The sequence below is a fragment of the Vanessa atalanta genome, chromosome 9, assembly GCF_905147765.1.
Source record: "Vanessa atalanta chromosome 9, ilVanAtal1.2, whole genome shotgun sequence".
In the NCBI taxonomy this organism is placed as follows: Eukaryota; Metazoa; Arthropoda; class Insecta; order Lepidoptera; family Nymphalidae; genus Vanessa; species Vanessa atalanta.
This window is the reverse complement of record NC_061879.1, coordinates 3,883,026-3,910,883: the sequence shown is the minus strand read 5'-3', so window position 1 is coordinate 3,910,883 and position 27,858 is coordinate 3,883,026. Positions and strand designations below refer to the sequence as shown.

At 31.3% G+C, this 27,858-nt stretch overlaps 1 protein-coding gene across 2 annotated transcripts in view; it reads left to right on the top strand.

The window, feature by feature from the left end:
* LOC125066268 (vesicular glutamate transporter 1) overlaps positions 1-27,858 on the top strand; it is a 55,191-nt gene that overhangs the window by 3,570 nt on the left and 23,763 nt on the right. For both annotated transcript variants that reach the window (XM_047674285.1, XM_047674284.1), the window contains exons 2-3: positions 9,759-9,918; positions 12,661-12,776. In XM_047674285.1, coding sequence (XP_047530241.1) covers positions 12,709-12,776 — 68 coding nt within the window. In that variant the 5' untranslated portion in view covers positions 9,759-9,918; positions 12,661-12,708. The remainder of the gene's footprint in view (positions 1-9,758; positions 9,919-12,660; positions 12,777-27,858) is intronic.

Below are 27,858 nucleotides of genomic sequence, written 5' to 3'. Positions count from 1 at the left end.
CCTTGTGTATTTCAGTTATTTTCACATTATAATGTCGTATGGCATCCTACTCTGGGGTAATGCAGCTGACATTAATACTATTTTTGTACTGCAGAAGAGGGCTATTCGTGCAATTTACAACCTGGGCCCAAAAGATTCGTTAAGAGGTAAATTTAAAGAAATTAAAATAATGACTGTCGCTTCTCAATTTGTTTTTGATAATGTTATGTATGTACGCAAAAACATAAATGATTTTCCCAGAAATTGTGACGTACATTCTATTAACACTAGGAACAAGAATAAACTTGTTACTCCAAGTACCCGATTACACAGGGTTAGTAACTCTTTTTTGGGGCAATGTATACGTTTTTACAACAGGATCCCAGAAAACGTTCAAAATTATTCAATTATAAAATTCAAAAGAATCGTTAAAGAGCGTTTGTGTGCTAAAGGATATTACAACACTAATGACTTTTTAGTTGACTGCACACCTTGGGAATGAAATGATCGCCTCCAGGCTGTTTCAAATAACTATAATATAATTATCATTGTACATGCAAAATGGTAAAAAAAAATATATCCCGCTGAGTTTCTTTAGCCGGTTCTTCTCAGGTCCGAGGAGCTAAATTCCGAACCGGTGGTAGATTTTTGACTATCAATAAGCAAATGTAAGCACTTCTATATTGAATAAAGATTTTTGACTTTATAAATAAGATTCAAAATAGTCAAATGCCACATTTGTTTTTTCAATCTTAAATTTTAAAGCTGCCTGATAATAAAAATATGAAGAAAGATACACCAAAGACAGATACAATGTTCCCGTATACTTTTAAATTATCAAAAAAATATTTACATTTTTTTCAGTTTACAGTTGTATTATAATATCACAATAGTATCATTAATCATTTTTTATATATCAAATTATCAATCAATCCAAACACTTTGTTTGACCTTCTAAATGTAAAACTTGGTATAAAATTCGTTTATGGCAGTTACCATTTTACAAAGTTACTGCAATAACGAAATACTATTTGTAAAGCCGTCGAATGTTTCTTGGGAGATTTAAAGATCGTGATTTTATTGCATCGAAAGAAACCGCTTGAGTAGCGTCCCTAAGGAGCGATCGGTCGGCAAACAGCATGATCCGTCGCGGAATTGTAGCGTTCAGGGATTTATTTCGTATTCGAGTTTATAGAAAAATAAACTTCACTTACTTCCTGCACACTTTTATGTTTAACTTTTTATTTTTGTATATAAAGTAGTAAGAACCGTTTGTTTTGTAACAAATCTAGACATTTTAAACTGCCGAATGGCGCTTGTTTTAATATTACGACCTACGGAAGTTTAATTAAAAATATAACCTAACCTAAAATTCTCCTTTCAAATTGTTTTGTTATTTTTAACATAAGGATGCTGTAGTGTGAAAAATCATTAATTTATTACTCCATCCGCCTGAATTTGGAGGACATAATAAGACACTTATTACAATTTTTACATTACATTAGCAGCCTGTAAATTTCCCACTGTTGGGCTAAGGCTTCTCCCTTTGAGGAGAAGGTGAAATACACATGTGGCAGAATTTCCTTGAAATTAGACACATGAAACCTCACGATATTTTCCTTCACCGCCGAGCACGAGATGAATTATAAACACAAATTAAGCACATGAAAATTCAGTGGTGTCTGCCTGGGTTTGTCGGTTCATTTCATTATAATTATATTATTATATTATATTAGTCAGGTGAGTTTTTTATCATTGTATTTTACTAAAACAAGTTTTATATTAGAGTGGCTCCGATATTAAATCATTCTAGGATCTCATAAGAAGCTATTATTGGGGCCATTCAAATTGCATAATTTTATTCATACACCTACAGATAGGTAAATAAATAAACGTTTCTAAAACGGTTCTATAAATCATAATTTTCATTACTAATGTGATTTTTGATACAAGATTTTTGATACAAGATTTTTGATACAAAAAATCCTTTTGTGGAGCTTAAAAATAAATATAATATGGGCTATTTGATATTTTGGTTCTTAGAATTGGTTTTACTTATTTGTATCAAATCAATACAGTTTTATTAAAGAGCACCGACGGGATATTTTATTGCCAACCGCGTTGACTTCATGAATACGCATATTAATATATCGATTTTACTACTAATATCTGCATAGCTGCTTATATTTAAAATGTATTTTCTTTTGTTATGAGTAAAGTCATTTTAACGTTAGAATCAGTCGTTTTAGGGTAAAACTATACACAAAAATTTTGCTCCTGTAATAGTTATGGTATTTTAATATTCATGACGATAATAAACGTGATAATTTACGGCAAAAATATTAGAACAATTATATTTCAAACAACCTTAAAGGAAAATTCTAAGTAATTTTTATTCAAATAACAAAAAAGTAGATAAAATAAATTCTTTATTCAATATTTTTTTTATATTCATAAAGCTTTATTTTTATTTATTTTTTAATAACTCTTACGTTTAATGAGAACATAATATACCATCAAATTCAATAAACTGCTTCTGACTTACGGCTGAGTTCACAATTTTCTATATTAAATTCGTAGAACGTTTGAGAGGTGGGTTGCTATGATACCTTAGAGAAGTTAATAAGTCATAAATAGCAGGGAGAGTAGGACGAAAATAGGGAAATTGTTTGTGTTCGAACGAGATAGAAGTTCCCCCCAGGTAGAGGAGTGGGATGTAATCGAGTGGAAAGAGGTGCTTTTGCAGAAGTCATGAGGTGTCACCAGACGCAGTAATGTGATATTTGATAAACTTTTCTAATGGAAACAAAACTGATAATTAATTGTATTTTGAATGAAGAATATTTTTTTTCTTATATTTATATCGGGTAACACACACAATAACATAATTTAATATTTGTTAGTTAACAAATATTAGGGTTGATTAATTGTAAAGTTTTTACCTCAAATTGCGTAATGTTTATTTAAGTGCTTTTATATATAAATTTAAATTATTATCAAATATAAAACTAAAATAGAAAAGTTTAAAAATAATTTACAATTTGGCTTGTATAACTCAACCCTCACGACTTAATAAAGTTATGTAACCATGTTCAAAAGCTCATTATAATTTTAATTATGAAGTATATTTTTAGACTAAAAATAATAAAGTTTTTAAAAGAAACATCATGTTTATCAAAAATAAAAGAGAATCTGTTTCAAAACAATATAATGTTTATTTTTATACCTTCAATTAAAATTTACAAGTTTGAAATATTGAAATGAATAACACACATTTTTATCAGTGATATGTTCTACTATATTATTTTTAATATATTGAAATGTATATTCATTCATGAGGAGACATTTTTTATTGTATGATCTAACTAAAAATAATAAACGAATATACTGATATTCATTAAACTTATATCAGAAAATTTTAGCGCGTTTTGGAGGAGGTTTTAGTACTTAATACATGGCAGAAAACGTTTACCGATAGGTGAAGGTGTTGCCTGTGTAAAGAATAAAAAAATAATAAAATAAATACACTTATTATATATCTGGTTCTTATTTATTATGTTTTACGTTAAAATATTTTTAATATCGAAATAAAATATCGAAAGTTTAAAAGTCAAGATTATTTTAGTAATTCACATAAATACATTCAGGAATGATAATCCGCCGGAACATCAAATTTTTCCCCTAACAGATATAACTACATTTTAATAATCTTAGCATTTATTAAAAGGAATCAATCCAAACTTGTATCATTTACAAGTACAAGTAATGTGCCATTGATGTGCACATGTGTTTTAATATAATATAATGCTATAGATTATTTGAAATTAGATATTAGACTGGAAATATAAATCATTCTTATATACTTTCTTCGTTCTTCTGATTTTAGTCGAGCGTTTTTTTCTGTATATGTTTTAATATTTTCTTCATGATATAATATGCTTTATATTTTTACAAAGGGTACTGCTTTGTATAATAGAAGATTATAAAGTAATAGAATATTTATTTATTATTCTATAATGAGGTATTATTGAAGAAAATTTAAACAATATGTCTAAATATATTTGAGTAAAACCATATCGCCCCTTACCTTGTAAAGTGGTAATGTTAAAAGCCGATAAGCGCTGAGAGCGCTTTTTGAAAGTAGTCGATCGCTGTTAAGTGCTCGTTGGCCGTCTCTCTCGATGTAGCGAGAGGACACTTAAGCATATATAAGTATTTAGTACTAAATGTACATCCATATTTTTATTATTATACAAAAACGGAGATTGAGTATTCAGATTATTTGTCGTCCAAATTTATCTGCCCAGATGCAATAGACAAGCCTTCACGTAATAAATCCTGTTTTGGACTCATATCGACCCAATGAATGACTCGTTTTCAACTAATATACATATTTTGAGGTGTTTAACAAACAAAATATTTGAAAATATGATTTGAGTTATGGATCACAAGGAGTCTAGGCCTTTGGTTAGCGATCATGAGATCGCTTATTATATATTAAAATTTTAAGTATTTTTTCATTTACGATAAAAATAAATAATGAATATTCACAATAAACGTTTGTTTCGTTTTTTTTTATTTATTTTAAGTATATTAAACAAAAAATTAGTTTGTTGTATATTTTGTAACGGAATCAAATGTACCCACTTTTATATTTATACAAACTTAGTTTACATCGGCCTGGCGAACGGTGTACTAAATTTAAAATCATTTAATGGTCAGTAGCGGCTAAGTATTAATTTTAAATAAGATAAATTATTCTACATTATAATACATTGATTTTTTAAACGTTTTTTTATCCCATGTTACCCACGCTGAGTCTAGCTGGTATAATTTTTTTAGTTATAGAATAACTCAATTATGTAACTGTATGTATATTGAGATCTGCATTTGTAATAACTATGGCATAACCCACCAAACTGTTTATAAACTTGTAGTAAACAGTTTTATACTCAAAACTGTTTTTTTCTTCAACACATCCTCCATCATCACAGTTTTTTTTTAAATATAGCAGTGGCATAACAGTGGGTATTTTAAATATAACTTGTTTATTATTGAATTCGATGGAGTAACGTCAATAAATAATCGAAAACTGATATTAAAATCATATTCATATTAATGTCGTGTGCTGTAATGTATTCAACTAAACCTCTGGATTAACGTAGAACGTTACTAAGTTCGTCATAGTAGTTTTGTGTCAGTATTATACATAGTATCTATATAAATACCACACAACTTCGCCCAGAAAACTTGTATACATTATTAATATTCATTTTGGTAGATTGAAAATATTAGTGCGGACAAAATCACGAGCTCAGCATTTAACTAGATTGCGTTTTACCCCCCGCTGACGTTTCAAGTTATAAAAGAATGCATTAATCAGAGGTTGGAGAGGGTTGCTGCAGTTTGTCAAGCCACGTTAGCGAGAAGTTATTTATGTATGACGATCATTGTGATGTACGACAATTATGATGTAGATTGGGTTTATTATAACATCAGTGTCAAAAAAAAAATTATTGCCTTTTTGAAATCTTTAAGAATTAAAATCTATCAGTCAAGTAACCAGCTTTTTAAATATTCTTACCTTTTTTTCATTTGGATTTTTTTCATTTTTACTTGGTGGTAGGGCTTTGTGCAAGCCCGTCTGGGTCACCCACACATCAGATATTCTACCGCCAAACAGCAATACTCAGTATTGTTGTGTTCCGGTTTGAAGAGTGAGTAAGCCAGTGGAACTACAAGCACAAGGGACATAACATCTTAGTTCCCGAGGTTGGTGGCGCATTGGTGATGTAATTTTTAAGGTTAATTTTTCTTACAGCGCCATTGTCTATGGACGGTAGTGACCATTTACCACCAGGTGGCCTATTTGCAAGTCTACCTACCGATATCATAAAAAAAAAATTGGGAGCTTGTTATTGTGGTGAAATTGTGGAACATTGCTACAAGGTGCTTTTCACGAATTTTATGATTCAGTAGATTCAGAAGACAACCTATCTGCCTATAACAGAAACAAAAAACTCCTAGCCACAAATACTAGCCTAAAATATTTTATTCATTTAGGTGTAGTCTTTACTAATATTATAAATGCGAAAGTAACTCTGTCTGTCTGTTACTTTATCACGGCCAAACCATTGAATCGAATTTGATATGAAGTAAGTTTGAACCCTAAGAAACCTTTAAACGTGAGCGAAGCCGCGACGAATAGCTAGTTGACAATAAATGAGATCGTTAACAACGATCATCAGTCGATTTAAAAGAATGTAGGTAGGGTTTTCTGTAAGCCCGCCTGCGTGGCTACGCACTTATCAGGTATTCTGTCTTATTTTATTTAATGTTTATGGTAAAAAATGACATTTTCACGACTATTGATTATTTATTTATTACTTTATAACAATTATTATTATTTAAAATATACTTGTGATATTTTTAGTTTTATTTCTTGAGAACAAATCGGAGCATGTTAAAGAAATATTCTTTGCAGTTTCTATTGATGACCGAGTTATCTTTGGCTACGAATCATTTATTGGTCCATTTTATTGATCATTAGTAATGGTCTGGTATAAAGGCAATCTCAGGCAGTCAATCTGTATTATCAACATATACCACCAATGCTTATTAGCATTGGTGGTCAAATACATTAACGATGCAATATTACCCGTATACAATTGTGAATAATCAAATTTTGCACAGACATTGTCCGGGCTTTTTTTGTATCTATTCTATTATTTTAATTGTTTGATTATTGAGATATAGGATAAGTTTGATTGAAAATTGAACGAAATTTAAAAAAAAAATATTTAATATGGGTATCATAATTTTTAGTTCCATATATTAAAATACCTTAAACAATTTCACATAGGCATAGATAGATATGTTATTTTTAAATACACTATTTTGGCCTCTAGAGTTTGTCGAGAAAACACTGACACGTCGGGAAAAATATGGCATATGTATAAAAACATTGAAAGGGTAAATATCAGGGTTCAGCTAGTATTTTATACGTTATCATTTACAGTATAAGCATTTAGTAATAAATCAGCTATATTATACCGTTGTGTGTATCTCTCGTATATCAGCCTTCTTTCCTTCTTAGATATGTTAAAATAAATCTCTTTAAGGGATAAACGTGCATTTATACTTAGTCCTTCATTATTCGTGTAATTTTAATGTATGGTACGTAAAATATTTATATACAGAATGTATAATTTTATAAATTGATTCCTTATTTTCATAAAAGATTCACACAAATCATTTTCTAGATTTTAAAATGAATAAATCTGTTGCATTTTGACCAATATAAACGAATAATTTATATACCAAAGAGCCATATCCATAATATCATTTTAATACGATTGTAGACGAAATATTATCCAGATTCATGTTCGGTGGACCGGGGAAACTTCATTTGCGAAATCCTCTAGCCGTGAAATGAAGTCAGACCGATACTGCGCCGATATTATAGCGAAGTCAGCTAACGGCCGAGGCGGGGTAAACGCTCTGAGCTCAGCACAAATTTGATTTCTTTTTAATGATCTTTTTGCAGTATTTTTTAAGGATTCGTAGTCAAATATGAATTTCTTATATCGTTACGGTCCTCTACTTGTTTCCTTTGTGTCTATCCGTTCCTTCTTTTATTAACACTGTTAGTATATAATTATTTTTATTAATAAAGATTTAAACTAGTAAATTTAATTAGTATTTTTATAATTATATATTGAAAGTAAAAATGACTTTATTTTTTAATAATTTGCATGAATGTGAATTGTTTCATGAAATTGGATTACAATATTTAAAAAAATATTATAATGCTGCTCAAAATATTACACGCCGGGAAGAATATTTTCATTTAGAGGTCATTGTGTCTGTCTGTATCTGTTATGAAAAACAATTCGATAAAATTAATATAAATATATCAAAAACACATCGGATAAAGAGTGACATTTTATGTAATTTTTAAATTGTTAACAGATCTTTATCTAGATGTAAATGACTTGTTGCAGCCATGCATGTTTTCTTATGTATGTAACGCATGTGCACACCCACACAAACACATGCACACAATCACACATAAAGTGTTACATTCAATACAATTTTATTGTGAATGTTTTAAGGCTATGCAACTTTTTTAAATAAAGGCTATTTTTATTTTAAACTTCTATTAATAAATGTTAATTAAAATGAAGTTAACGAGTGTTGCATAATTATGTAAAAAAAATAGTATGTACTATTATTTTGGGCCATAACGAGAGGTAAGTGAAATATTTGCATGTTTTTCAACAAAAATGTATTCTATCACTTAATTTTCACATCAGAACACAGCATTGCAATGTAATGATAGCTGATGAATGGTACTCTCTAATGACCCTAGATGGGTCTACTCAAACTCCTACAGCCAGTAAACTCAGGTAAACATAAATGGTAGTTGCATGTGTCGCGGTCGGTTGTGGTCACGAGCTATTGACTATGTGTATGCAACAATCCACATTCTACAAACGTGGTAGATTGAGCTCTAAACCTTGTCTTTAGCTCATTTGTTTTACATTTCCATGCAGTTATTTTTCTCAATATGGGAAATCTTAGTCTAAATTTTATTAAAACCGTAAGGTTTTAATAAAATTTAGATCCCATTAGTTCCGAATATTGCTGGCAGAGATACATAGACAGAAAAATGAACACTATATCATTACTTAATAAATTTAAACAATTGTTAAGCAGAAAACCTACACTAAAGGTTTTTTAATTCTGTTACAAATTTTATTCGGGTTTAATTATGACAAGAATTAAATTCATAGTGTTACATTTACTATCATTATAATTCAATTTGTAAAGATATTATAGATATAGAGCTAATCTCACATAGATTTGAATGAAATATTAATGTTTTTAGCATGTTTTGTTCAAGTGTATTTTAGTTGTACTACATATATAATTATATTTTGTGTGATTAAGCTTGTTTATAATCAATTCAATGATAATATTTTGGAATCGAATCAATAATATTACTCGTAACTTTTGGAACTGAACTTTAAAAAAAAATGGAATCATTGAGAATACATTAAAAACTATAAAAAAAGCAGGGCATAAAAGTATTTTAGAAACTTGAATAAAAAATATATCTGATTATAACAAATGGTACAGATATACATGAGTCATAATTAGAATGAGCTATTATTCTGGGAGCGTTTTAATGTAGCTGCACTTACATATTTCGTTGAACACCCAAAGATTAAATGTATATCCTCCGTCTGGTGTTTTGTTATTAAAAAACTTCATAATTAAATTTGCATTAAGTGAATAAACTGTAATACTATTAGTACACGTCCAATTGTATTATTTTGTATTCGATTTCATAATTTATTCTCAAGAAATTATGCGAAAACAAAGAAATTTTCACGAGTATATCATCATCATCGTGTAAACATACTCGTGTATTGACGTTTAAATTGACAAGATTAAGGAAGTAGATGCTTATTAACGTGTATAAAAAAATGTTTTAAAGTCAGAACAAAATGATTTATTTATTAGTAACGTCATGACTCCATGGATATTTTGAATTTGTGATAATATCATCATTCAATTTATATTCATTTTGGCGTGTATGTTTGAATCAATTAGACATCCCATGTGATCCGTACAGACGATATTAGCATAGTTTTCAACATCTACATTTCATGCAAATCAAACAATGAACACAGAAAGGGTCGATACTAACTCTATGTACATTTGGGTCTCCTGAAAATTTTCTGAAATATTACAAAACTCCGCCCCTTTTACAGTGGAGGCTGCTATTGGTGGAAGTATATCTAGATCTGTAGAAATATCGACCAATGACGGCTGGGGTTACGCGCAGCCGTAGCTACGGTGTAGAGCGGCGCGGGGCGCTACACGATCGACAGACGCTACGACGGACCTGCTACGCCTAGGAACAGAAAAAATGTAAGTAAATTATATTTTAACATATTTTTTTATATTTCTACTGTAATTTTGTATTCAATAAGTGCTGTTAGTTATAATGATCGATGATTAAAGACTTATCTATAGATATGCATATATATATATACATAGATAGCATATATGTGAACAACGTAACCATTATGTAACGATATTTCAGTCTGCAATAGAGTTTAAAATTCTATGAAAATTCCATGGAAATTTAATTAAACTGTTTCAAGATATACAAAGTTAAATGAATTGTAATAAAAAAATGACTGTATTAATTAATGATGATGGCCAGCTATATTTTTTAGTGTCGTAGATTCGTTTCGTAAAAGACATAGGTCGTATCATATCGTATATTAGGATAAGAGATAAATATAATAAATAAGTATGCAGATTAAAAAAGAGAAATAATGTCATGTTCTTGTAGTCATAAAGAAAGATCATATAAAAACCTAAGTCAAATATCACTTTAAAACTTGACCTATTTGCTCAACGAGAAATATTTTAATGGTCACTTAAAAAAACCCACACATGGAAAGAAATCATTGTACTTAACGTTGAAATAAAATATAGCAGTTCGTACTATAAATGTCATACTGAATAAAGTGAAGTTATGTATTAAAAATATGAATACATACGATATATTAATTAACTTGTTTAATTATTTTAAATACTTTAAATACCACCGGGAGTAGGGCTTAGAGCAGCTCTATTTGGGTGGGTGCCACCCATTTACCAAATATTCTACCAAATGAGGCTCGGTGACCTACTTAAAGTTATGCAACGAATTGCTGTGCTTAAATGATGTGAGCCAGTGTACTAACAGACACAATGGACATAACATATAAGATCATTTAGTTAGTGGAATATTATCGGTTTAAGAGCTCTTCACTTCTTGTAGTGCCAGCGATAGGGAAGAGGGTGTTCAGATTTCATCCGGTGGATCATTCTCAGCTGTTCTCAAAATGTATTAAAAATTCGAAGAATATACTAATGCTATGTGTCTCATTTCTCTGAAGTCTTAAACGCTCATCAATGACAAATAATTCAGTTTTACTTAAACCTGAATTGTAATTGACGGATGCCAGTTCATGACGCGATCAGAGACTACTGATTTCGGTTCAGGATTTAATCAGATTAGTAAATTTGATTTTAATAAGCGTTTAAGAACTGAAGGTTTCATAGTTGTCAGTCATTGTTCGTCTGCTGCTGCACATAGGCCTCTCTCAGAGCACGCCATTGCGTTCTCGCTTCTCTCGCTTCCAACCGCCATTAGCCAGTTTTCATAAGTTATCACTCTAACTAGCGTGGGAATATCGTTTTTTGTATTTGCCAAGACGCAGTCTCCACTTAAGTACACTTCTACACCATTGATTATCAGTTCTGCAACAAAATTGACAGATCCACTGTTAATTCAGCTTGCAGATTCTCTGAGCTATATCAGTTCCTCTAGATATTAGGCCTTCATCTCGGATGCGATCCTTCAGCAAAACACGAAGCTATGGAAAAGGCTATCTTTCCATAGCTCGCCGGACAACCTTGAAGTGTTGATCCGCATCATGAGTTTCAGCTCTATACGATATTACCGAGAAAACGCATTGATTATAAACTCTGACGTCTTCAGTCTTTGTGAAATAGAGTAAACACTATTCTGCCCCATTTATTTTATAGGTTGAAATATCGATACAGATGTAAGTTTATCTATATTATTTATGTTTGTCAATTCTCTCATTACAATAATATCAGCAAAATATCTTCAACCTTTGAAAATTGTGTTTTAATTTCGGGCAACAATTAAATCAAACATAGAATGAAGTGCCATGGATAGCGTTATCTTTGGGTTGAAAGTAATCAAAAAAGTTAGGTTCAACTAATATAGAATATCGTGTTTTTCTTATTATTATTATAACTCGCCTATTTGAGGAATGTGTTTAAAATTACTCTTTGTTTAATAAAAATGTCTATTTATTAACAAATAGTTTAAAAGAACATCTTATTAGCTTGTTAAAGAAGTCCCAAGTATCTGTATACCATTTTTTATGGCGTGTGTTGGCGGACGAGTATATAGGCCATCTAATGGTAAGTGGCCACCACCGCCCATAGACAATGGCGCTGTAAGAAATATTAACGTATCCTTACATCGCTAATGTTCTACCAACCTTGGGAACTAAGATGTTTTGTTCCTTGTGCCTGTAGTCACACTGGCTTACTCACCTTTCAAACCGGAACACAATACTGAGTACTGTTGTTTGGTAGAATATCTGATGAGTAGGTGGTACCTACCCAGACGGGGTTGCACAAAGCCTACCACCAAGTGAAAAAAGATAGATAATATGCATAATTTACAAAAAAACTAGGACATTTATATTTTGCAATGAGCTTTGCGCCCACGACATATAACGAGCCGATGTTGAGTAGTGGGTAGAAATCCATTTAGTCGAGGAGAAATTCCTATAAATTTCGTAATTAATTATGGAATCAGAGAAGTGATTTTCTTTATTCAATATTCAGTTGATGTAATCTTATTTATTACATTTATTACTGAATATATCAAGACATTTTTATAATATTGAAAGGTAATTTGAAAATAACAATGAATTGAAACACTTTTCCACGTATGAGGTAAAAATGAAGTGAGTATGTAAAAAATACTTACTTTAAGATATTGAACAAGAAACAAATTTTTATTTATTATAAATCACTGTGATTAAGACGTAATAGTATATATTATTTTGACAGGTATTAGATACGAGAGTGCGTTTACATGAGGAACATCGGGCCGCCGCAATGCAGGGGCTCCAAGCCGCGAAAGAGAAGGCATCCGGCCTCTTTGCCAACAAACCTCTTTTGTTCAAGTAAGTCCTTACTTAAGTTTTTTACTCGCTGCAGCAATAAGCAATTTAGAAGGACGTTTTGTATGGTCGCTTACGGGAAAAACTAGATAGTATCGATCTTGCTTCAATTTAATTAGCAATCCAGACAATCGCGTATCTTTAATAATAAAATCAATAAATCATGTGGTAATTTTTACACTTCTTTTTTGCCCAATGGAGTCTCTAAGTCAAAGTCAAATTCATCAGTCGATCATTGTAATAATAAAATAATTAATCAATTATAAATATTTTAAATTCGGATCACTGTGGTCAAAAAATATCCCTGAAACACAAATATTTTTTTATTATAAAAACAAAATGTAGGTCAATAACGGCTAATAAAGTAAATCGTTTTAAATATATTGTGGCGTATAAATAATGTAATATTGATTTAGCGACACAGCATCCAAATGAACATTATAATTATTTTATTGAAATAATATTAAAATAATTTAATAAAATATTTAAAATGAAATAATTTTATAATAATACAAAATTAATGTTTAATCCCAGCTCAATGATTGGGCTACTATTAATATATATATACAATATACTATGTAAAAGTAGATACAAACTATACGACCTCTGATATGATATAATGAAACAGTGGAATCATATATATAATATGATTCCTTTTTAATACATGTCAACAATCAATATTCTAAATTTTTTAAGACAGTATGTATTTTATCTGTCTTTTAAATACATTTGCGATTTGAAAACATAAAAAGGAAATGGTACCAATCAAATTAAACACAAGAATTCAGAATTAAAAGTTAAATTTTATTTGATTTTTCGTTCATAATATTCTGAGTGTTAAATAATAATGTTTCTAAATGCGTTATTGATTTTTCATTTGAAATAGTCGGTAGATATCCTCAAATTATTTGTAATCCTCAATATTTAAATAAACTAATGAGATATGGGGTATTTCGGTAAAATTCATTGTATATGATATTACTCCGTATATAGAAAAAAAATAACAAGAGTTTTGATACGGGTTAATTTTCTAACTTGTTAAAATATAGTAAAATTTTACCACTTTTTAAGATACATATACTTCCAGTATAAGCGATCCCAGTAATTAAAGAGTTCTTGAAATCAACTTCTTGTCCATTTCTGTACAAGTGCTCTTTGTCATAGCGAGAAATTTTTATGGGAGGTCACTTGACGACTGATGCGGGAATAGCACTTCTCAAACATATTTACGATGCATGGGAAAAATTACAGAATGCTATTGAAGCTTTCTGTGATATATCTAAAATTGCCTGATTCATATTTAAGCCAAGGAGTCCAACAAGCTTCATTAATGGAATAAAGTACTCTGGATCTATGCTAAAAATGGGTGTTCCACAGGGATCAATTTTTGGTCTTTAATATTTCTAGTATATATAAATGATTTTCATTTCTATGCTAAAGGTATTTCAGGTATTTATTGCTGACGATCATCTTAAATTGTCAGTTCTAATAATATAAGTGGAATAAGCATAAGCCGCAGCCTTTTATATATAAGGCTACGGCTTATACATAAAAGCCGTAATCAGTACGGCTGATTTACGTATATTTATGAAATATTGTCATTTTTCGCCAATATCAATGCCAAAGCTTGCAGTGCGTAAAAGACACAATCGATGTTTTTACGAAAAGCCGATCAATTTAATGAAATCTCTGGTCAAATAATAATAATAGTTGAACCCTCACCAGCCTTTTATCGGGGCCGTAGTGGTCTTTCGTCGAACTGCTTTTACTCAGAACACTGGCACCATTACTAGAACCTTAACTCCTGCAATCTTGCATATCCAGATAAAGTCTAGATAACAATTAGTAAGGCTCTTTATACGAGCGTAAAATGTCAGAAGATAGTATGTAAAATTGACTATAATAATTATAAAATTTCAAGGATACACGCGTTAAAATAGCGTTCTTAAAATTAAAATTCTTACAGAATCGCACTGCGGATCGTTGCTGTTTAAATTATTTAATGTTTCATTTGAAATAATTATCATTACTATTTTGGCGTCTCTTGCTCCTTAATGAAACTGCATTTTCCGCTCTAAAGCAGTTAGCGTTATGATTTTATAAAGTCCCTGGCTTTGCAATACATCTTTGATTTTGGTGTTAACAAATATCACCTATCACGTTACGTACACCAGAAATCTAAAAACAGATTTACCAATAAAAACTGTAAAAATGTTAAATTTGATCAGACAGCTTTGATTGAACTATAAATCCATGTGTGAGGGGTACAGTACCAAGCGTCAGCAATAATTTATATACATAAAAAAGAACGTCTTGTTCATCAAACGATTGTCTCCGTTTATTGAAATATTCAGACGATCGTTAACGTAAAAAAAAATGTTATTTTAAGGTTTTCATTAATTATTTAATGATCTCAATTCGGTCTAAAGCATCTTTTATATTTGTGGTTTGGATCTTATTCCACCATGCTGGTGAAATACGGGTTGGTGACTATACATGTGGAACATGTGGCCATGTCTGACCATTTATATATTTTTTTTAAATTGTTACTTAGCTACAATTCTGTTTATAAATAGGTTTGAGAATTCTGAAAATATCTTTTTATTCACACATTGAGAATTTTGATTATTGAAAAAGGATTTATTATTATATATTTGTAGAAGTAGAAGTAGTTGAAACAGAATGTATTTCATAACAATATTGACAGAAGATACGTTTCAATAACACGTCATAAGGATTTCAAAATCAGGAAAGCTCGTTTCTATCGATGCTCATATTTTTGAAATTTGGTTTTTAATAAAATACCAGTGTATATCTAATCTAAAATAATAATAATTTAATATTTATTTGATCTTTAAATATTAGTTTCTTTTTCATTTTATTTTTATTTAATTATTTTACGTTTCATGACCCATCACAGCCATATAGGGTACCATTGAAAATCGGTATTGGTTGTAGAGTCCAACTTGGAAGCAAAATGAGCTATATTTAAAGGTGTCCTCAGGAATAAGTATTGTCCGTTACAAGCAATCCACGTTGCAGAATTGCTTGTAACAGAATTGTTGCATTAATGTATATAACAGACTATTTTCTATTAAAATATATACTGATATTCGAAATATATAAATTAAATGAAAAAATAAACAATGCAAAATCCTTTCAAAAAATTGAGAAACAGTTGTACCTAAATCAAAAAATTATAATTGAAGTTTTTCGTTTGAAATCTCGAAATGTTACAAAATAAATAAATGGCAATCATCTTAAGATGTGGTTTTTACAAATGGAGCGAATGCACACACATATAATACGATTATTCGGATCGCAGCCCCGGCCGCGGCCGACTGCTCTGCGCTGATAACAAACAAACAAATCCGGATTTGTGTCGTCATGCGAACCGCTCGATGTGTTTAGAGACGAATCTTCTAGACAACACTGCGTTACGGAAAAATATAAATCAGAAGTATGATTGATTGATAACACAGAGAAATGGTTTTAGGATTAAATAACTGTAACATAAACACAGGCTAAATATTGACAATGGAAATTTGACGGATTTTTAGGCGAACGACTAAAATACTTATATTTTATTATCAACGCTTGTCTCAATAGCCTAGCCTGTTGGCCTCACTGTTGTTAAGAAAATGTTTTAGTGTGTGAGTAAACGTTCACACATATAAACCCTCTATGTATGGAACAATTTGACAAAAGTGATTACTGGAGACAACATACACGCAAAATCATTGGCTTTACATCCTTTCATACTCTGGATTGCTAGTAATTTTTTGACAGAATAATCTACTCGCGTATTACTGACTTAACTCGGAGCTCAAGCCCAGAACCTATGGATTTGTTGCTATATAAGCTAGTCATTTGAGAAAAAAGGCAGCCAGGTGCGGCATTTTAATAACTCAATATTTATAGTATTATATCCTAATTATACGGTAAAGAACGAACAATTGTTAATAAAAAAACAGAATAATAAGTGACGCAAATAATCCATGAAGTCTCATTATAAAAAATACGATCAAGATTACATATTGTTAGGGAATACTTTGTGATTTTATCCCCCCTATAAACAGTAGCTTAATCGATAGTTCGAGAAAACTCATCTTGGTTAACACTCAAGACGATCCGTACGAGGAGACAGTACTATTATTGTTTGTTGCATAAATATGCAGTTTTATGCGCTATGACATAATTGTTTGTGTCTCAGTTCAATTAATTATTTTATATTTGTAGTGTCTTTTGTTTAATAAAAAAATACAATTAACTTTATTGATACAAGGTACTATAAAAACTTACTAATATTAGCATTAGCAGCCTGTAAATTTTCCCACTGCTGGGCTAAAGACCTCCTCTCCCTTTGAGGAGAAGGTTTGGAGCATATTCCACCATGCTGCTCCAATGCGGGTTGAAATTAGACACTTGCAGGCTTCCTCACGATGTTTTCCTTCACCGCCGAGCACGAGATGAATTATAAACACAAATTAAGCACATGAAAATTCAGTGGTGCCTGCCTGGGTTTGAACCCGAAATCATCGGTTAAGATGCACGTGTTCTAACCACTGGGCCATCTCGGCCTACAACTTACTAAACCGAACTAAAATAGCAATATTTCTTTTTAATGACGGTAATTAATTAATTGTTGATTTTAATAATTATATAATTTGATATGTATTAACTTGGTCTTCGCATTTGAGACAACCAAAAATCTGTCAAATAACGCTAACTACTCTAGTAGAGACAGCTTCATTTGTGAGGGTTCCCAACGTTTTAAGCTCATAAATTGCGTAGCAAGAGAAAGGGTAGCCGGTTCATTATTTAGTCCGTTTAAATCACTAAGTCCTTAAAAGACATTAGTAGACTTTGCAACGCTATCGCTATACACAAAAGAGATTTTCGACGAGCTGACAGGGGGAGCTTCCCGTCAATTATCAGACGTAATATCGCACCGTATAAATATAAGGTATAACATTTAATCAAGGATTATACGCATCGTGTAAATGAAGGACGAATTCATTAAAATTAATCTACTCTGCAGTTCTACTTGCTGCTATGAATGATTATTGAGGAATAAATTGTAAAATAGAATTTATTTGATTATTGCTATTGATATTTTCATTATCAGTTATGTGTAAGTGTTAGACTAGGTTTGCTGGAACCAATAAACCATAGTATTGAAACCATAAGATTGAACTTGCGACTTTTACATCACATTGTATACATATATTTATATACATATAATTTTAAACATTAATCAATATTTAAAATTTAGTTTCCAATTAATGTAAACTAATAATTCATTTGTATTTCAACGGACATGCATACTAAACTAAATGTAATTAACACCTCCACTAATGAGTCCCGTAAAATCAAATTTTCTTTCGCTTTGTCATCGTCTATATCGGGTATTAGGGTACAGCATAATATGTACAGCACTCAGGCTAATTGTTTCCGCCATTTGAATATTGCCGGCGACAATTACTGGATTGGTCTATAGCCCGAAGCGGCTGCTGCACAACGAAGCCCTAAATTAATTGCTCTCAGCCACTTTGTTTTTCGCCCTATACAGAACGCAAAACAATTGGAGATGTTGCGAAATTTGTAAATTTAAAAATATATTTTTTTATGCGAAACAATTGTTATTTATTTTTCAAATCGACATTCAATAATAAAGAGTGATATTATTCATTCAATTAAAGATTAACAGCCCGTAAATATTTTATGGCAATTATACTAATAATTATTATTATAGGATGTGGTTGAATTTGCCTAATTTATTTACACAAAATTTATATTTTTTTACGCTTGCCTAGCCGTACTTTAACAATAAATATAATAGTTTCCACCATTTATTATAATAAAAACTTATAATAATAACTATCAAGTAGTGTTCTACTGAGACCTTCGAGTATTTTTTCACAGAATAAATCTACGAGTACTTAATTGGTTAAGTAAATAATTGGCTTCTGGATTAAATTTACACTAATACCTAGGGTGTTTTTTTGAAATTATCACCTTAATTGCTTGTTCAGAATTCAGTTGAAATTTTTATCACGCAAACTTATTCAAAGATACTGTTATTATTTTATTGATTATAATGATTTGATTTGACACGTGTATCGAGAAGGTGCTATTATATTTCCTCAATTTACACCCCAAAGGCAGCAGAATACTTCATATCCTGTTATTAGGTACAATAAAAGCGCCGGAAATGAGATTATACGTGTACGATACCTTAGATATCCGGTCAAAAGGTTCTGTATACGTATATACGTGTATATGTGATACTTTTATAGTTTATAAAATACGAGTATTTGAAAAGAGAAGCAGTTATTTAGAACAGTACACTAGTAAAATTATCTGTATAAATATGGTGATGGCTCAGTGGTTAGTACATGTATCTCTTAATCGATGATTACGGATTCCACCCAGACTAGCAATAATTAATTTCTCATCATCATGTTCTTATTTCCTAATATTTATGTGATTCATTCACTAACCCATTAATCTAACCTAACCTAACCCAAATTACGAGCTTATTCCACAATGCTACTCATTGTCACTGTCACATCTCACTCCTAAAACGGATAACAGACCTTCAGGAGAATATTAACAAGCTGTTACTTTAATGTAAAAAACTTGAAATCATTAATGAAAATTATGTAAAGCAAGCAAGATCATTGTCTAGTTAAAAATTAAAATATCGAAACTAAAGTGCAATATTAAGAAGTTACAGATCATAAACTTGGGATGAAATGAGAACGAGCGGTGAATGTATTTTTGCTAAATATGCCTATGTTTCGTAAAAACTCAAACGTTTTACATAATCGCTTATTATGTGCAACACAATCTTTGTTAGTCTTACTCAATACATGTTGAATAACGTGTATTTACCGGTGGCACGTGGTGTTTTTGACGATCAATAGGTGCAATGATTCTATAATTAATAAAGTTTTTAATTTTTATAGCTGTAACAAAAAATGGGGCTAGCTTGATTTTTTTACCTTTTAATTTTTCATATTTGAAAAATATCATCACTTAATTATTTAAATATTTCTAAGATAATAAGAATAAAATCAACTATCCTCGTCAATCATAAACAATATATAATTTGAGAAATAACTGCATTATGCAATCATTAGATACTGTTTGAGTGTATACAATATATGGAAACTTCTAATTTGATAAATTTTACACTTTATTGTACGTAAAGTAAAGTGACAACCCGGAGAAAGATACAGATATTAAACACAGACTCAAAAAGATGGAAAAATAATAAAGTATAAGGATGTGCCTTTTCCCTTGATAGTTCCTATATTAGTAGATAGTTAGATTAATTAATAACCCAAGGACTCATACGAAATCTAAATATTGAACATTAGACATCTACTCAGTTCTGTTATGTAACTTTAAATATAGTTGTTTAATTACAAATGACTAATATCATAATGAAAAACCGGACTTCTGCTCCCACTTTCCACGTGGTTGAAACATATAACTAAAATCCCTTAAAATGATAGACATTCCAAAAGTTTGGCAAAAAAAAAATCTTAGTTGAATAAACAATAAGTCAGTTATAGATATATGTATATATCTTTATTATAGAGAGATAAATAGAAGTAATAATGTCCAATATATTTCTCACTCAAATTCACAATCGCTTCAATTTTCTCAGCTTAGCTTTGGGATCCTGGTACAGCATAATGTCTTGCCATATGGTAGCTACGCCACTGATCTCGATTTAATTTGTTTTTATATATATATATTTTTGGTATCTCTAACCGGACGGACAATTGGACCACCTGATAGTAAATGCTCATGCACGTTGGCCCCTAAAATTGCAAAAGTATATCAAGACTAATTGAACTGTATCAAGTTTGTTTTCATTTACGTGTTTGACACTCGGTGTTATATTTCTGATCGGCGGCTGATAAAATATTCAGCTCGAGGCTGTTGATTAAATTTAATGAGCAAGCGGCAGTCCTTTTGTGGTCCCGTTGCGGCGGGACGCCCAATTAGCCACGGTTCAGGGGTATGACTGACTTGTTAATAACTATTAAAAGGATGTTTAGAATCAACTGAATAGCAAATGTTGTAAACTTCTTCCATAGAGAATATATAAATTTATTTGTAAAAAAATGCGTTATGTACATATATGTATATATCGGTCGGACAATTAATATTTATATTAAATATGAATAGTATATAGTATTATAAAAAATCCTGTTGGTTCAAATAAATAAAATCAAAACGAAGAAGTTAAGGAAATATTATTGGATTTATAAACAGAATCTATAATAAACAAAATATCGTCTAGACGCTACAGCCTTAATGTTTAAGAATAAAAACGGACAATTTTGGCAGTAAGCAACCCATTTTATGATCCAACTCAAATTGTGTTACTGTGGTGTTGGCAATTGTGTTTATAGCATCTCGGGAGATCGATAGATTTGGAGCCAGTGTGTCTGTCCGACGGGACGGCGCGGCGCCGCCGGGCGCCAGGGGGTCGCGCAATAAGTCTTATAAATAAACCGATTCAGATAAAATATTCTTGTTTTCTATAGATGACGAGGTAAATTGAGTTCTTTGTTTGTATTCAAAATACATTTGATCGTTAATTATATAATTAATGCTTATTTCGCAGTTGTATCAGTTAGTAAAGGCCTTTTCGTCTGTAAGGAAAAGCATCAGAAGTTTAAAGATCTCTGATAATTACGGTCGGATTGTTGTTGTTCACGTTAATAGTGAAGGAATAAACAATGCACACACACACTTGTAAACTACTATCTAATGCACTTGCTTAGTTTCTCTTAAGAATAGCCAATGTAGTTAAAATCTGTCAGGGATACACCATACTTTTTCTTATAATGTTATCCTTGACATAAAACAAGATGAAATATAAATGCACATTTAAACCTGCGTTCTCGCATGTAACACTTGGTCATTTGAGCTCACGGGAGCGTTTCAGCTAGGAGGGAGGGTACAGGTACACGAGATACCTTGGTTTTTTTTTCTCGCTGGAAAAACGCATTACGCGTTTCCCCCATTTGTTGAGGTATGTGGGATTCGCCGGTGACCAGGACTGCGCTAAGTAAACCGGAATATTCACTAAAAAACTACCTTCTCTGTCTTTTCAGCGGAAGCCACAGGATCGCTTTCGCATGCTACTGTGACGACCAGACAGACCAAATTCTTGTTAGAAAGCTTTGATATTCGCAACTTAAAATATTAATTTCTTGATATTATGGGCACAGAACATAATAACTTTAATACAAACTTTTTACATTTTTTAATTAAAGTAAATGAAAAAATATAACCGTAATTTCTCCCTTAATTAAATTATAAAAAAATCAAATCGAGTTAAGATGAGTAATGTTGATTAAGTTTCAATTTCTTTCTGTTCCTTTCCAAAGCGCAGTACTAATTGTTGGTTATAATGAGAATCCTCTAAAAGGACAGGATTTAATTTGTGGTGGCCGGTGGGACAGAGAGGGCGGTGCCGACTGAATTTAATCCAACTTCAAAGGATGCGCGATACTATACTCGCTTATATGTGTGTCTATTGAGCAAAGTTTTAATTTGAACTTTCATTTTGGCCACTAATAACATTTTTCTATGAGCATGATGAAAAAAAAAATTAGAATCACAGCAATGTTTGATTAAGGTTTTATGCGACAAATTAATTATAAAGTTTTCTTTTTTCATTTATGATGTTGCCATTTGATTTATCAGGATACGGTCATGTGTAAACCCGCCTTGGCTGATAGAAAACACTCATGTTCCACCTCCAGGTAGCAATACCTAGTATTATTGTGTTTTGGTTTGAAGGGTGAGTGAGCCAGTGTTACTAAAGGTACAAGAGACGAAACATCTTAGTTCCCAAGGTAATGCTTTGGGATGACTAATATTTATTAGACTGACACTGAGTGAGTGTCACTCAGTTTCATTCAAATATAATTTTAATGTCAAATTGTATAATACCGATTGTGTTATCAGATTGGATTTTGAAAACTTAAGATTCACCGTTGAACTATATACATAAATGTAGTATTACATTACATTAGCAGCCTGTGAATTTCCCACTGATGGGCTGAGGCCTTCTCTTCCTTTGAGAAGACGTTTTGGAGCATATTCCACTACGCCGCTCCAATGCGGGTTGGTGAAATACACATGTGGCAAAATTTCGTTGAAATTATACACATGCAGGTTTCCTGACGATGTTTTCATTCACCGCCGAGCACGAGATGAATTATAAACACAAATTAAGCACATGAAAATTTAGTGGTGCTTGCCTGGGTTTGAACGCGAAATAATTGGTTAAGATGCACGCGTTCTAACTACTGCAGTATACGATACTATATATAACTACAGCCAATTCCAATCGAAGAAGGAATAAAGATAAACTAACCTTAGATTTACGTATTCCACGCATCTTGCTAATAGCTCACCTATATTGTGCACCTATATTTTTATTTATAATACATCACTGTTCCCCATAACTACTTATATCATCTTTACTTCTACTTCTAAGTTCCAACTAGAGTTTCGTAATCGATAAAACATAATTCAAGTCATAATATGTTGTTTTAAAAAAAAAAACGTTATCACAGTACCTTAGAGCATATTTCAATTTTTATTTTGTTTATCATTCACAAATTTTATTATTAATATAATTCCATTGATGGTGATTACTGAACGGTTAATAAATTAAAGAACAGTTAATCTCCAACATACGGACCAAAATATTTATATCTATAAAAAAAAGGTAATGGTCCTTAGTTGCGTTATACTTACTTTGTCCAGAAAATATCAATAGATTATTTTACACAGTAATAGGTAATCGTAATATAATACATTTCGGAAAAACAAATATATGTTGTTGAGCCGAGATGGCCCAGTGGTTAGAACGCGTGCATCTTAACCGATGATTTCGGGTTCAAACCCAGGCAGGCACCACTGAAATTTCATGTGCTTAATTTGTGTTTATAATTCATCTCGTGCTCGGCGGTGAAGGAAAACATCGTGAGGAAACCTGCATGTGTCTAATTTCAACGAAATTCTGCCACATGTGTATTCCGCCAACCCGCATTGGAGCAGCGTGGTGGAATATGCTCCAAACCTTCTCCTCAAAGGGAGAGGAGGCCTTTATCCCAGCAGTGGGACGTTTACGGGCTGCTAATGCTAAAAAAAAAAAAAAAAATATATGTTAACAATAAATCAGTCATAAGACTTGTCTCTCCTAGCTACAGTGATGGTTGTCTGGCGCCAACTAGGGAGGAAACTCAATGGCGCCCACTCGTTCCGTATAAGCGTCCAAAAAGTTTGAATGAATACAGAGTAGCTAATCATCAAGGACAACATCGAATGAAACTTTACTTCGAATATATAATAAAATTTATATGAATAGAATATAAATCGAGCGAAAAATAATATTGAAATAGCTTCTATGAAAATTAAAAGCAAATACAGCTAGTAGCTCTCAACTTTCTCAATGCTGGGCAGAGGCCACATCTTATGGAATAGGTATAATGCTTATTACATCATGCTCTTCCACTTCTGGTTAGTTTATATGCGTACATTTAGTAGAACCCTTTACCAAGCCACAAGATGAATGTGCTTGTCGGGATCTTAAATGAAAAGCGGTAATACAGACAATACAGAAATATTCTATTATTTGAACTGTCCAGGCTGGCTCGGCTATAAAATATAATATTTTTGGAAAGCATACTCTGTTCTGAAGCTAATCTGTATTATTTATTGACGATTTTGGGCCGGTTTATATCACACGATACGATAACGTTTTATATACGACAAAAATAATTATTTCGTGACGATTTATAAAACGAAGATTTTATTGTCGTTATATAGTAAAATAAACATGGCAGCCGAGACTAAGGCGTGGCGGCTTAGTGAATAAAACACATTACTCTCAACCGCAGATCATGGAATCAAATCCGGCTAAGCATCATATATTTCAATTGAGAGACAGGTCTGTATTTGATTTGTCAAACTAGATATTTTAAATATCGTAACTATTATGCGAGTTCCAATAGATACTGTATAATATTAAGATTCTGTAATAATTATATGATGTTAAACATAAAGAATAAAACACAAGCAGTTACAACAGTAATCATTACTGGTGTATTTATTTGCTTATGCAGGTGATAAATGTTTGTGAGGTGTTCGGTTATGTACTTAAGGCTGAGTGTATCACGCTTACTTATGTTTAATAATAATTATTTTTTATTTATACAGGTAGCATATATACATAAGTACAGATGAATCTACACGATCACGATGTACAAAATCCACTAAAATTAGTTGTAAGTTATTATTATACGCGAAACTTACTTTAAGTTTGAATATTTATATAATTAAAGGGGTATTTTTTAAAATTGGAACATGGGAATTCCCTGTTAAGCCCCCTGTGTTTTATTAATGTTTAAACTGCCAGCTTGGTGTAGTGGCTTGGTGGTTCGATAGTAGATTACAAGGTATCGGGTTTTAATCCCAGATTCGAGTACGAGGTTGGGTCGATATATGTAATCGGATTATTCCGTAAAGAAAGCTTCAGTAGCAGGTTTATCGTCCCTTCATAATATATGAAGAACAGAAAGTTCATCTGTGGGCACATACAAGTCAGCTTCCTTATTTGAAGATGTTATTTGAGTCTGGTTTGTCTGTGCTACAATATTTTATGCAAATATTCTTGTTATCTTATAATCGTAATTATTATAATCGATGTAGCATTATGAGTTTATCGCTCTTATGAGTTCCTAGTTCTTTCTTAGAATATTTTTTCTGAACAAGGAAATGTTTTTAACTATTTGCTTAAGTCGTTCACTTTTAAAATTGTTTACTTCATTTTAATTAAAATTTCTAACTGCATCATTTTCAACTTTAAGATACTTATATTGTACATTTTTTATTATTTTTTCTATAATATAACTTAGTACAATATCAATACACAGATTAATTACTCAAAAAAATTATTATATGTAAATATGGATATATTTTTGATTTATGTCGTACAGCTGTCGTTTAGTAGAATAAAGTAATTCGTTCTACTTACTGATAGGCACTAATGTTCGCCGTGTGCAAATATTTGACTCGGAGACTTATTGATCAGGCGCGGGATCATGACGCTTCGCACTCTGCGGCACTTCCGTCACGTCTCGAGTGCTTGTAAGAGGGCTCTGTGTGTGCAATTTTCTTGTCTTTTACCACTCATTGTGGGGGAGGATGTTTACTCTCCGTTCGTGGTAGCTTTTATTGCATTTTTATACGAGCGTTCCAATATTTTAGTTTACGATATTAAACTTTATCTAGGGCGAACTTGCGTTTAATGTTTGCCTTATCTTGTAAGTTATGAAAGCTTGGGCGGTTTTCAGTAGGATAAACTTATTTATAAATTTTGTAAAAAATACCTTATATGAGTGACTTATGAGCACCATTCTCGTTTAAATAATCTTTATCGAAGATTACGGGTTCAAACCCGTAGAAATAACAGTTAACTTTCATGTGCTTAACTTGTGTTCCTAATTCATCCCGATCTCGGCGGTAATGTAAAACATTATGAGGCAATCTTCATGTGTCGACGTACCGTCACGTAGCTCAGGTGGGATATTTTTTTTAAATAGTATCATTATAGTGTATGTACTCATATCAATTTTATATTTTAATTATATTGTATTCGCAAAGCTTTTCAGTATTTCTTGATAAATATTTACTGTCTACTGTATACTGTCTGTATGCTAGTTTTTATCATATAATATATATAGGAGCGTTAAATAAATAAGTAAAAAAATATTGATGATAAAATTTTATTTAATTATATGTAAATGACTAAATTTATGAATTACCTTTAATATTTATATAATACATTAAATTGCAGTTTAAGCGTTTAAGATTAGATAATAAAAAGCATTAGTTAGTCATTACATTTAACGCGTTTCTTATTTAGGTCAAGTGTCGCCATTTGATAGGGAGAAGAAAGGCGAAACTCGATTGAATTTCCGGACGGTAACGACGTTGCGAGTCAAACGCAGGAAATACCGCTAATGCATGTCAATTGTGCTCCTTACTTTATTACTAAAATATTCAAATCGAATACGATATTTAGTTAAATGTTTCGTAAAATTAATGCAATAGATTAAAAATTGTTTACATAAATAGACAGGTTACTTTTTTTTTTAATAAAGACACATAATTTTTAATGGTTTTTTAAATTGTCAGTAAATTTAAAAAGATCTTGTCTATTAAATATAACCCCCTTATTTAATATATTGACGCGATTGACCTTATAAGAGTATCGATGTGAGGATATATATGTATGTGTATTGCCATTTGAAATAATCCTTTTTTTGGCTTCGTGCTAATCTGGTACAGTATCGGTACTCAAAAATGCTTGTTAAATTATTCAACTAATCTTATGTCTTTATTTTTCGTATTCTCTGTAACATACTATCGTCGAACTGGATATTGATTATTAACTCAAATTTAGTACAAGAAGCACATGCGTGGTCTCCGACTTTGAGCCTGTTTTTTTTGGTTAAGTATTACATTTTATATCCACTAGACTATCTCTTTTACATGCTTACGTTACACAGATATTCTTTATTGAAGTAAATGTTCCTCAGCACACTTGCTTTTATAGAAGAACCAAGGAGCATGCTCCGCTTCACTTAATTACATCATCAACTTTCTGCAACTTGTCGCCCTCGAGATTGGATTTTAGATAATGGCTGGGTAATCACGGTGGTGATTTATCACGCTCCTATATCAGCCTTCACTGTCCATTAAGCAATCGCACAACCCTTTGTTGTCAACGGAGCATCGCACGTGCTGATACAAATGCGCGAATGAGAGAGAAAGAGTGATAACAAGATATTTTAGGAAGCTGTTGCTATTATTGGTTATAATGCGGTCTCTTTCTGTTATTTTTATATATATATTTTTGAATTAAATTACTCAAAAGCCATATTACTAGTCAATCTATCAGCCGTAACGTTCATAACTACATCACTATTTTGGAATATGACATTTTATATTCAAAAGTATTACTATTATATAATTAAAT